The sequence below is a fragment of the Octopus sinensis genome, linkage group LG11 (assembly GCF_006345805.1).
Source record: "Octopus sinensis linkage group LG11, ASM634580v1, whole genome shotgun sequence".
Taxonomy (NCBI): domain Eukaryota; kingdom Metazoa; phylum Mollusca; class Cephalopoda; order Octopoda; family Octopodidae; genus Octopus; species Octopus sinensis.
The window spans coordinates 37,174,634-37,188,316 of NC_043007.1; the positions used below are offsets into that span (position 1 = coordinate 37,174,634).

At 40.3% G+C, this 13,683-nt stretch overlaps 2 protein-coding genes across 3 annotated transcripts in view; one reads left to right on the forward strand and one right to left on the reverse strand.

The window, feature by feature from the left end:
- The window catches only part of LOC115217040 (26S proteasome regulatory subunit 10B), a 28,274-nt gene extending 27,728 nt beyond the window's left edge, over positions 1-546 (reverse strand). Inside the window, exon 1 of one of the 2 annotated variants that reach the window (XM_029786598.2) lies at positions 431-537. The gene's annotated coding sequence lies outside the window, so the exon portion shown is untranslated. Of the gene's footprint in view, positions 1-430 lie in introns of both variants that reach the window. The other variant, XM_036507352.1, reaches the window with a different exon arrangement.
- Positions 340-13,683, forward strand: part of LOC115217039 (F-box only protein 28) — a 15,569-nt gene continuing 2,225 nt past the window's right edge. The window contains exons 1-3 of the mRNA XM_029786597.2: positions 340-495; positions 8,030-8,278; positions 11,710-11,917. Of these exons, the coding sequence (XP_029642457.1) occupies positions 382-495; positions 8,030-8,278; positions 11,710-11,917 (571 nt within the window). The 5' untranslated portion in view covers positions 340-381. The remainder of the gene's footprint in view (positions 496-8,029; positions 8,279-11,709; positions 11,918-13,683) is intronic.

Below are 13,683 nucleotides of genomic sequence, written 5' to 3' on the forward strand. Positions count from 1 at the left end.
ACAGGTCCGCTCAAACAGAAACAGCACAGAGGAAACAGGAAGAATTCTTGCCCAGTAAGGCAAGGGAGTGAACCCTGAACTTCAATTTGATCAACCGACCTACTTCAAGAATGACATCATACTCCTATTTAAACCAACTAATTAATAATATTCATATATTTTTCAAACCTATAAGTGATACCTAAAAGTCAATTATTACAATCGTTGACAAAAAAAAATAAAAATTAAGCATTGTAAGGAAAAATTAATGAAGTTCTATTGGGAGAAGTTTCGTTTCGTTTTGTGTCATAAGCTGAGAACTGTTTCGTTCCAGTTATATGCATTCCTTTTAAATTTTTTCATCAACTTCTCCAATGTGTGTATATTTAGTTAAAAGCTACAATGGCTGCTGACGATGACGGGAAACAATCTCTGAATATCCGAAACTTACCTAAAGAAGTTTTCAACAAAATCCTGACTTATTTACAGTTTCAGGAAGTCAGCGAAATACGTCTGGTTCGTATAGTTTCTAGCATTTGTCCTTGTCATGATTGTTAACACTGATTTGTAGCCTTGAACATCCGATGAGGTTGGTTGATCGGCACACAAAAAATAAATAAATAAATAACATAAAACAATAAAGAAATAAAATAACAATTCACCAATAATTTAATGATCATTAATATATCCATTTATATATTTATCTATTATTTCCTTTTTTACAAGACAACTTGCTTAATATCCGTCATAGCCACTCTCAAGGCGACATACATGCAATCTCAGCTATTAAGTAGTTAGTGTGCAATAGTCAATTAAATCTTTTGACTTGTTTTTCTAACCTTCACCCTCACAACAGCTGAACTCTTGTAGTAACACAGTCCTTAAAAAAAAAAATAATAATACCTGCTGTGTATAATCAATCAATATATCGACCAGCACCTAAACCTAATGACAGGCGAAAAATTTGAGCGACTTGATTATGTCCCAGAATCTTTGTTGGAATTGCTCCTTATTTTGCCATAAGCATCATACACAATTTATTCCTCCGCCTCTTCCACTTAAACAAACATGGCCTATAGACATGATAGCAAACAAGGGTGCCACTAAAGTAGTCGCTCGTTCTGCTAGAAATAGCAACTAAATTTTCCTCAGCGAACAGGAAGGACAAATTGGGTCATGTAATTTTAGGTATTGTACTTGTCTGTAAAAAAAAATATCTCAGCAAAAAAAAAAAATGGTTTGATCATAGATTTATCTGATCGATCAGGGCTGACCTGGGGTTAAACAACAGCAGGGGCTGCACACTATACACAGTCACTGTTTTGTTAAGATTTAAGGTGCTATGTATATTTAAAACAGTTTAAATAATAGTTTCACTTTTATTAAATCTGCCTGGATAAAAAACATGTACCAACGTGGTCGCTTGGTCTGCTAGTTATAGCAACTAAATTTTCCTCGGTTAATACATTCATTGCTTTACTGTATGCGTGAAAAGAAGGTGAAGAAGACAAATTTGAGTAAATAAGTCATAGATCTAATTACTTATCTGCATAGAAAAAAATTATTTTAATGCAATATAAATAAATAAACAATATTGTCATTCCCGGGAAATCTTTTGATCCGGGCTAATAATCCTTTGACCTGGGGCTAAACAGTATCAACACCAAGATTTAAGGTTTTATGCTTGTCAGAGTAGTTAAAATAATAATTCCATTTTTATTAAACCTGATTGTCTGCATAAAAATGTCTTGGACATTTTTTTTTTCTGTAAACAATTCGGACGCATAAATTCGTTAGTGACTTTAATATGTATCTGTTTGTCTATATTTTTTTTTTAATGAAATTCTTGATACATTAATAATGCCTTGTTCCCACCTCTCCCGTCTCCATTTAAATTATTACTTTCAAATTCTTCCACCACTGAAGCAGCTTTTTTTTTAACGTTTTTAGATTATTTATCATCAGTCGATGGAATTATGGGTTTGTTGTTTTTCAACCCCAGGTCAACCTCGATCAAGCAGACTTATGATCGAAAACATTTCAGTCGTAACCACCCCGTCTTTATTGGGGTGTTTGTAAGGTGTAGCATGGTGCGCGTATGTGTGTGATTCGAAAGGAATTCGACTGCTATTTCTAGCAGATCGAATGACAACGCAGCGATCTCCTTGTTGTGTACCAGGATAGCTGGTTTCTCTATCTTAGTAGTTGTCCTTTAGACCCAGGTCGACTTTTTACCGAACAGATCGATAATCAAAAGATATTACAGCTGTGATCTCATCCCGTTCCATCTCCTTTCCTGGGATATTTGCGACTTACACTATCCGATTTGTTCCTGCCTTTTGTTGTTGTTTGTTTAGACTCAGGATTACTTTAATCAAAGCATTCCAGCCATGACTTTCCTATCTTAATTTTCAAATTTCAAGCAATATATTCAGAATTACATTATCCAACGTATCCCTCTTTTCTTAAGATGGTAAGGTGGGTTATTTCTAACAATCACGAAGAAACTGTTGTTGTTGCTTAGCCCCCAGGTCAGCTCTGTTTAGTCGAGCATACGTATGATCGGAGGTAAACCATCTATGACCATCCCGTATTTTTAGCCGTGTCCGTTTACTACATTATCCGATGTGAACTTCCCCTTCCTTTTTGGATGGGCTGCTATTTCTAGCGTGTTATGCAACCGCATGGACACTCCATTGGCTCGTTACGTTCTTAGTAGTTCAAACTGCCGGATATGACTTCACATATCATCGGTGGTGAATATGTTTAAATAAGGTATCGGTTATGATTTAGGGGGTTGCCCGAGGTGGGGATAGTCCAGTCGACAATACACGCTTCTTCCTAGAAATTGTGCCAATGTGAAAATTACAATATTTGAAATGCGTCATTGTTTTTACTACTATTGTTTAGCCCCCGGTCAGCCCTGATCGAGCAGCCCGACGATAAAAGACTTTCCTGTCGTGACCATTCCGTCATTTCCTATGTGCACGAGAACCAAGAACTACATTATTTAACATGTCCTTATTTTTTTAACCCTGCAACGTGTAATTCGAGGGAGATTTGGCTGTTATTTTAGTAAGTCGAACGAAAGTGCGTCATTAAATACGAGCGGTTAAGGCTGTTGGATACTCGAAGCTACGATCAGATTTCATTCTTAATTGTTGTCCTTTTGATTATATCATTAATTATTAATTTCCGTTAAGTATTTCAGAACTTTATTTATTCCCCTTACCCACTTCCATTTCCCTTTTGGTCCTGACAACTTCGTGTCTTTTTATTTCGTAAGAAATTTATTTTTAATCTTATATTTCTTTCTAATTTTGGCACAAGGCCAGTGCTCGACTGTTTATAGACTCTGAAAGGTTGAAAGGCAAAGTCAACCTCGGTGGAGTTTAAACTCAGCGTAGAGAACCAGGATTGCTGCCGAGCATTTAATCTGATGCACCAATCTTTCGTCCCGCTCGTCTCCTTTTAGTTCAATCTAATGCTTTCAGATTTTAGCACAAGGCCAGCAATTTCGAGGAAAATCACGAAGAAACTCTGTTGTTGCTTAGCCCAGGTCAGCTCTGTTTGGTCGAGCATACGTATGATCGGTGGTAAACCATCTATGACCATCCTGTATTTTCGGCCGTGTCCTTTTACTACATTATCCGATGTGAACTTCCCTTCCTTACATCGATCCCAGTGCTAGAGTGGTACTTTTTTTTTTTTTTTATCGACCCCGAAACGATGAAAGGCAAAGTTGATCTTGGCGTAATTTGAACTCAGAACGTAAAGACGGACGAAATACCGCTACGCACTTTATCCGGCATGCTAGCGATTCTGCCAGCTCGCCGCCTTAGTTCAATCGAAAATGGTGTCGGAAATACTAGGGGAAATGAAAAAAAAAATCCTTTGTGTGTTTGCGTAATCCCTTAATTTCTGCCCTCATTTTGCTATTATAGAAATCACTTGAACAGAATCGGGTGAGCTTCTTATTCTATCTCTCGAGCTGCTGAAGATAGCAGCTAAATTACACTCTACTTCAGACATGAAGCAACCTTTTTTGAGAAGCAGGCTGCATGAGATATGACTCATCAGCAATCAAGCGAGCCGCGCTACTAAAAAGATTAAGGTAATTTTTCATTGGCGTGCTATTCAGAAAGTCCCATGGGCCGAAGTTTACCCATAACTGCTCTAGAAATAGCAGCCAAATTTCCCTCCAGTTGGATTAATCTTCCACGTTATCCACCCTTCGCTCTTAAACAAGAACCCTGGGTTCTAGCACATGCTAAAAGACGGGTTGATCACAGTTAGAACATAGGTCTACTCAACCATGCCCTGAGCTAAACACAGCAACAAAAACAGGCATTATATGCTGTATTCTGAGAGGCCCTGAAGAGAAGGGTGGGGGCTTACCAAAACTGGAATATCTCTGATCATAGGTTTGTCAGCTCGATTAAGGATGGCCTGGGGTTAAACTACAATAATTGTTTCCAAGATCGTTATGTGGTGTTGGTGGGCTTGTCTCTTTTTTTTTTTTTTTATCATCTTTGCATAAAGTTTTCGATAGTTGCTAATCGTGTTGTATACATTTACTTCCTTATATGCATTTCTACATACACACTCACATGAACAAGCCGAAGAAGTAGTCTCTACGTCAGCGGTTCCCAACCTATTCACTACCAAGGACCTTTTTTTATTTAAATGAGTTTTCCCACTGACCCCAGGACATTGAAAGGTCGGTCATATTAACATGTTCACGGACCCCCCCCCCCAGTATTACCTTTGTAGACCACGGGTTAGGAACCACTGCTCTACGTGGTCGCTCTACTTGCTAGAAATAGCTGCCAAATTTTCCTTAACTCGTACCTTACAAAGGCAAACAGAATGGAGCTGATCTGAAACTAATACTCTCTTTTACTTGTTTCAGTCATTTGACTGTGGCCATACTGGAGCACCGCCTTTAGTCTAGCAAATCGACCCCGGGGCTTATTCTTTGTAAGCCTAGTATCGGTCTCTTTTGCCGAAACGCTAAGTTACGGGGACGTAAACACACCAGCATCGGTTGTCAAGCGATATTGGGGGTACAAACACAGACACACACACACACACACACACACACACACACACACCACACACACACACATATATATATATATATATATATTATATATATATATATACACACACATATATACGACAGGCTTCTTTCAGTTTCCGTCTATCAAATCCACTTACAAGGCTTTGGTCGGCCTGAGGCTATAATAGAAGACACTTGCCCAAGGTGCCACGCATTGGGACTGAACCAGGAACCATGTGGCTGGTAAGCAAGCTACTTACCGCACAGCTACTCCTATACTAAAGCCACGAAGCTACGATAGAACCTCTACATAACCTCTAGACTTACTGGAGGTAGCAGTCAAATCTCCCTCATCCAGAATGAATCATATGCTGGAGTTAGTCATGTAATATCAGGTAACCGTAATGAATCAGGGTGAGGTAATGAAAATTGCTTGAAAAGGCTAATAATGAAAATTATTTTAAAGATTGTTGGTGGCGAGCTGGCAAAATCGTTGACGCATCGGACAAACTGCTTTATAGCATTTCTTCCGGCTTTTTACATTGTGTTCAAACACCGCCAAGCTCAGCTTTGCCTTTCAAACTTTCTGGGTTGATAAAATAGGTACTTGTCGAGTGCTGAGGTTGATATAATTGACTACGCCCCTCCCTCCCCCCAAAAAATATTTAGGCCTTGTGCCTATAGAACAGTGGTTCCCAATTTGTGGTCTGTGGACCTCTGGAGGTCCACAAAAGTAATACTGGGGTGTGTAAACATGTTAAGTTGACAGACCTTTCAATATCCTGAGGTCCATAGGAAAATTCATTTAAATAAAAGGGGTTCTTAGTAGGGAAATGGTTGGGAACCACTGCTAAAGAAGAAAGAATTATTATTATTATTATTATTCCCAAATATTGCATTGTGTTTGTGTAGTTTGTCAAATGTTGGGAATTTGCAAATATTCCATTAATTTTAAATTGTCCTATGTATGTACACATACACGCGTTTTGTACTAGTTTCAGTCATTGAACTAAGGCCATGCTGGGGCACTGCCTTGAAGGGTGTAGTACTTGCTTCTGATGATGCCCAGTAAGGCAGAAACGTGCCTTTTTTTTTTATTTAAATGAGTTTTTAAATTTATTGATAATGCTTCTGTCACTAATTATTATTTAGAATTTATTATTTTATGTACACATTACTTTAATTATCTTACTTGACTATTCTACAATAGAAGCGATATTTAATCAACTCCAGAAGTGAAAACCCAGTGTAGCTGCATGTCCTAGTGATTAGGGTGTTGCATCCTCGATCGCTAGATCGTGGTTTCGATTCCTGGACTGGGCAGCATGTCATATTCTTGAGTAAAACACTTCATCTCATGTTGCTCTAGTTGCTGTGTGGCGATTGGCATGTCAAAGAATAGACCCAATTATTTGCTCTGCATGTCGAAAAAGGCAACTAAAAAAGGTTGAGGTAGGATTTGCATTCCAACTTCATAAAACTGTCACCAGCAATGACTACATAAATGGGTTGAAGAGTTATCACTTGGGTCATCCACCAAGAATAGGGAATCGTCAGCAAATGGTGGATGCAGCAATGCACTATTACTAACTACCACTACAGAAGGATAAATATGAAAGGACCTTTGTACGCTGAGCCTCACAGAGGCTCTGCCGAAAGACCGAGACCTCTGGAGATAAGCTGTGACTATGAAGACCCGACAAATGAAGTGAGTTCATGGCTTGCAGGACGGCCTGCTGTGCTTGAGGAGACCTATTGTGTCAAGTTCATCAACTTCAAAATAAAAATCTTATGGATATTGTAGTTGTGATACCCGTGCCGGTGGTACGTTGGGCCTCACGGAGGAAATGACGAAGACCAAAACCTCTGAGATATGCTGTGACTATGAAGACCTGACAAATGAAGTGAGTTCATGGCTTGCAGGACAGCCTGCTGGGCTAACCTTGGATCGTAGAGCGACCCGCTGTTCTCGAGGAGACCTATTGAGTCAAGTACGTCAACACCAACATCAAATTAATGATCAAATGGAAATTGTAGTTAAGATACCCATGCCGGTGACACGTAACAAGCACTGTCCAAACGTAGCAGATGCCAGCGTCACCTGACTGGCATCCATGTCGGTGACACATAAGAGCACCAACCGTTTGCTAGTCTCCTCTGGGCCTTGTGCCGGTGGCATGTAAAAAGCACCCACTACACTCACGGAATAGTTGGCATTAGGAAGGGCATCCAGCTGTTACAACACTGCCAGATCAGACTGGAGCCTGGTGCGGCCTCCTGGCTTCCCAGACCCCGGTCGAACCGTCCAACCCATGCTAGCATGGAAAACAGACGTTAAACAATGATGATGAATGGGATTTGAACTGAGAACATAGAGGGCTTTAAGATCAGTACTGTCACTTTCCCAATACTTCTCTACTTCCATTTTTAACAGCTATTTAACCAAGATAATTCAACATTTTAGTATTCTGCTTCTTACTGCATCAACTCACAAGTCATGGTTTCTTTCTGCATGGCTCCAGACACCATCACCAGTTCCAGAGATCTGAAATATCATAGGCACTACTCACTTTACTCTCACAAATTCATAAAACAAATGTTTTAAAGATCACACCAGCATCGGTTGTCAAGCGATGTTGGGGGGACAAACACAGACACAAAAACGTATACACATACACACACACACACATATATATATATATATTTATACATATATACGATGGGCTTCTTTCAGTTTCCATCTACCAGATCCACTCACAAGGCTTTGGTGGGCCTGAGGCTATAGTAGAAGACACTTGCCCAAGGTGTCACGCAGTGGAACTGAACCTGGAACCATGTGGTTCGTAAGCAAGCTACTTACCATACAGCCACTCCTTCGCTTATTATTTGGGTTTTTTCTTTTTTCAGCTCCCATCTTTTTCAGTCTTATTATTTGTGTACCTTTTTTTCCCCTTAATCAGTGAAACTTTTCTCTATTATTTTATACAGGTATGCCACTCATTTAACGTTGAAGCTCAGGCCATCCTGAACCAAGGCTTCACTCGTGTCCATAAATATCATGCATTTGTACAACGTCAGATCAAGGGCCAGCTACCAAGAAGGGAGTCAGAACGGCGCAACCACCAATTAGCTCGTCATGTTGATATTCTCTCTGCTATCGAAACACGGTTATCTTTGCTTGGAATGACATACCTGAGATACATCGACATGGGCCTTTGTTGCTTTATACCAGGAAAGGTCTGATATCATTTATCATTGTATTTTCAACCATTTTGTACAAGGTTATACTGCACCATTAGATGCACCTTCTATGTTCCTAAAATGTGTGTGCAACATTGTTTTTAAGGGTTGCAAGATTGTATTCATATGGTGCGTCAGTTTTGCTTTGTTATAGGATGTATTTTGTTTTTTGGTGTTGTTTTAGTATTTTGTGTATTTGTTGTGTCAGTACAAGTATGGCTGTGAAGTTAAGTAGTATTCTTTACAACCATATGGTCTCAAAAGTTATATAACCATCCGAACTAAGAGAACCATCCGAACATGGCAGTTGCCAGCGCTGCCCCGACTGGCTTCCTTGCTGGTGGCACGTAAAAAGCACCATCCGATCGTGGCTGTTTGCCAGCCTCGTCTGGCACTTGTGCCGGTGGCACGTAAAAAGCACCCACTACACTCGTGGAGTGGTTGGCGTTAGGAAGGGCATCCAGCCGTAGAAACATTGCCAGATCAGACTGAGCCTGGTGCAGCCTTCTGGTTTCCCAGACCCGAGTTGAACCGTCTAACCCATGCCAGCATGGAAAGCGGACGCTAAACGATGATGACGATGGAAATATTCAACCCCACTTAAATGTGGATGTTCTCATCATCGTCATCGTTTAATGTCTGCTTTCCATGCTACCATGAGTTGGACTATTTTGACTGAGGGCTGGCGAACCAGATGGCTGCACTAGGCTCCAATCTTGATCTGGCAGAGTTTCTACAGCTGGATGCCCTTCCTAATGCCAACCACTCTGAGAGTGTAGTGGGTGCTTTTTATGTGCCACCGGCACGGGGGCCAGTCAAGCGGTACTGACAACGACCTCACTTGAATCTTTTTACACATGCCACCGGCACAGGTGCCAGTAAGGCGACGCCGGTAACGATCACACTTGAATGGTGCCTTTTACGTGCCACCGGCACGGGAGCCAGTTAGCCGCTCTGGCAATGATCACACTCGGATGGTGTCACACTCGTTGGAACAAACTTTGCACTAAAAGCTTATATGAGAGTTTCTTTCATAGTATCTACCACACTCAAGTATTAATACTGCCTCTGTCACTAATATATATTTTTTCAACAAGCTCACTGGTTAATTGCAACACCAGTGCCTGTTCTGGCACTGATTTTCTATATATCGCTGATGGGGGGGATGAATCGTTGCTATCTCTTAGCAGTCATTAATGAGACCAAGGAAGGTCGAAATCATGTGATCTGGTGGTCTCAATGCTGGAGTTGATGGGGATTTATCTCCAAACTAGTGATATAAACAAGCTGTATTTTGCACCAAAAGCCTATACGAGAGTTTCTCTCATGGTATCTACTGCAGTATAGTTTGTTCTGACAGAACATCCACGTGTGTGAGTGGCTGTGTGGTAAGTAGCTTGCTTACAAACTGCATGGTTCCGGGTTCAGTCCCACTGCATGGCACCTTGGGCAAGTATCTTCTACTATAGCCTCGGGCCAACCAAAAACTTGTGAGTGGATTTGGTAGACGGAAACTGAAAGAGCCTGTCGTATATATGCATATATATATGTGTGTGTGCATGTGCGTGTATGTTTGTGTGTCTGTGTTTGTCCCCCTAGCATTGCTTGACAACCGATGCTGACAACCTCAATACATTTGACTAATATAGGCAGAATGAGATACTTTTATCTATAGGCTGAAACAGCTGTAAGGACCATTTTATGTGTATTATTCTTATGGTATTATTAATTTGCATATTGATCCACATACTGACAAAGCCTTATGATTTGATTTGTTAGACGAAAACTGAAAGCAACCCCATTGTGAATGTGTGTGTTTCTGTTTCCATGTCTTGATGTCACATGACTGTTGTAAAGGAATGTCATTCATGTAATCTAGGAAAACATGCCTGGCTACTGGTAAATATTACCTTGCTTGGAAACAGGTAAGGGTTGGTGACAGAGCATCTGGCCATAGAGAATCTGCTCCATAAATTCTATTCAGCTTATGCAAATACGCACACATCTAGTGTTACAGCTAAGGACATGCATAAACAAATGTACTGATATGCACATATACAAATCTATGCACATATATTTTTGCATTTAATGCTTCATCCTAGCATTTTCTTGTATTTGTATGTGTTGTTCATTGTCTAGTTCATTGATTTTTAACCCTTTTGTTACTGTATTTATTTTGAGATGCTCTGTGTTTCTTTCAATTACTTTAAATATATCAAAATCGAAATCGATCAACATCAATGGAAATTGTAGCTGTGATACCAGTGCCGGTGGCACGTGAGAGAACCATCCGAGCGTGGCCGTTGCCAGCGCCGCTCTGACTGGCCACCGTGCCGGTGGCACGTAAAAAGCACCACCCAATCGTGGCCGTTTGCCAGCCTTGTCTGGCACCTGTGCAGGTGGCATGTAAAAAGCACCCATTACACTCACAGAGTGGTTGGCGTTAGGAAGGGCATCCAGCTGTAGAAACACTGCCAGATCAGACTGGGCCTGGTGCAACCTTCTGGCTTCCCAGACCCCAGTTGAACCGTCCAACCCATGCTAGCATGGAAAACGGACGTTAAACGATGATGATGATGAACTTCGTTATCATTAAGCTAGTGTTAAGAACATGAATTGTGACTAACATTTGGTGGAAGATTTCAGTTCAAAACTTATGAAAACAAGACATTTGTACTCAGAGCCAAAGCCGGTTTCAGCCTGGTTGGTAACGAAAGGGTTAAATATTTGTATATCTGTGTTGGTCTAAATATTTTAATTCCATTACTTTATCAGGCTTGTATCCATGTTGTCTTATTTTCTTCTTCTTGTGTCTAGAAATGCCTTACTGAATGCGTTCATTTTTTTTATGACTGTATAGTATGAGTTAAGGACAATTTTACTGCATTTCATGCAAATCAAGAAACTACATAGAGGTTTTTTTTCATTTGCTCATATAGGCGCAGAAGTGGCTGTGTGGTAAGTAGCTTGCTTACCAACCACATGGTTCCGGGTTCAGTCCCACTGCATGGCATCTTGGGCAAGTGTCTTCTGCTATAGCCTCGGGCCGACCAATGCCTTGTGAGTGGATTTGGTAGACGGAAACTGTAAGAAGCCTGTCGTATATATGTATATATATGTATGTGTATATGTTTGTGTATCTGTGTTTGTCCTCCTAGCATTGCTTGACAACCGATGCTGGTGCGTTTACGTCCCTGTCACTTAGCGGTTCGGCAAAAGGGTCCGATAGAATAAGTACTGGGCTTACAAAGAATAAGTCCCAGGATCGATTTGCTCGACTAAAGGCTGTGCTCCAGCATGGCCGCAGTCAAATGACTGAAACAAGTAAAACTATATATTTTTTTCTAATTTTTTTTTTTTAATTTATGCACACTCATATATCTGTCATATTCTTTATCCTTACATGACATTTTTCCTCTTTGTGTCAGGTGTTGGACGAGCTTTACCACATACTTCAAACACTTCAGTGTACATGCCAGCCTCCTCGCGCACATGAGTTCCTCCAGGAGCTGCGAGATATATCTTCCATGGCCATGGAGCATTTTGAAGAGAAAATTGTGCCTTCATTGAAACAGAAGATGCCAAGTGTTCGCCTCACTCTTGGCAACTTTAATGTCAACTCAGAATCAGAAGCTGGTAAAAAATTAAAATTTGTTTTTATTCCTCCTCTTCCTCATCCACCTCCTCCTCCTCCCCCTCCTCTCCATCTTTTTTCTTTAACCCATTAGTATTTAAACCAGCCATATCCAGCCAAAATAGCTAATCTGTTTTATGTTCAAACTGACCAGATCCAGGCTCTCACTCCTACCCTACAATGTTATTCTACATTAAGTAATTACACCATCAAGATCTTGAAGATATGAGATAATGTATGATTAATTCAAATCAATGGGAATCAATAGGCATTATGTTTGATTGAATCATCTGAACACTAAAGGGTTAATATTTTACATAAAAGATTAATATACAGTTTGCTTATATGCTGGAAATGTTGAAGCACTTATTCCACACTACCTGGAGGTTGATGTTAGGAAGGGCATCCAACTGTAAAAAACCCTGCCAAAACAGACAGTGTAGCCTGCTGTAGTTTTCTACATGGCCAGCTCCTGTCAAACCGTCCAACCCATGCCAGTATGGAAGACAGACGGTAAATGATGATGATAGTGTTAATGCCAATCAACTATACTTGTCTTTAATATTTTTACCCTTCTGGCAATGTTAAAACCCATTATAAAGGGCGGCGAGCTGGCAGAAACGTTAGCACGCCAGGCGAAATAGTTAGCAATATTTCTCCTGTCATTACGTTCTGAGTTCAAATTCAGCTGAAGTCGACTTTCCCTTTCATTCTTTCGGGGTCGAGAAATAAGTACCAGTTTCACATTGGGGTCGATGTAATTGACTTAATTCCTTTGTCTGTCCTTGTTTGTCCCCTCTATGTTTAGCCCCTTGTGGGCAATAAAGAAATATATAATTAAAAGCTTTACAGTATTTGCTCCTGCTAAAAGTCAGCTTTGATTTTTGCCCTTTTGGGGTTTCAACAAAATAAAGTGACAGTCAAGTCCTAGAGTCAGTTTATTCAGCTGATTCTCCAAAGTTTCTGGCCCTGTGTCTATATTTCCAGCATAGGCACAAAACTTGTGCAGAGAATGATACAATTAAAAAGGTCATGGGATTAAATTAATGAACATAAGCGCAGGTATGGCCGTGCAGTAAGAAGCTTGCTTCCCAACCACATGGTTTTGGGTTCAGTCCCATTGCATGACACCTTAGGTGTCTTCTACTATAGCCTCAGGCTGACCAAAGCCTTGTGAGTGCATTTGGTAGACAGAAACTGAAAGAATCTCATGTTATGTATGTATATGTGTGTGTGTGTGTGTGTGTGTGTGTCCTCCCCATCACCACTCGACAACTGGTGTTGGTGTGTTTACATTCCTGTAACTTAGCAGTTCAGCAAAAGACGCTGATAGAACAAGGCTTGATAAAAGATAAGTCCTGGGGGCAATTTGTTCGACTAAAACTCTTCAAGGTGGTGCTCCAGCATGGCCACAGTCAAATGAGTGAAGCAAGTAAAAGAATAAAAGAATGTGTTTCAGTGAACAACAGAATTGATGGAGATTTCCAATTTAATTTAGTTACTTCCCTTCACATTCCAAGTTAAAAATCTGCCGGGGTTGACCTGCATAATTTAAACAAAAACAAACTAAGAGAAATAACTCAGTGGCCTGTGAGCATATATTTGAGTAACAAACAAAATACAAGTATGTTAAACACTATACAACATAAATTCTTGATTTATTAATATTATCTCCATCTCAAGGGATTGTGTCATCATCATCATCTACATTTAACGTCCATTGTCCATGCTTGCATGGGTTGCATGGTTTGACCAGGGCTGGTAAATT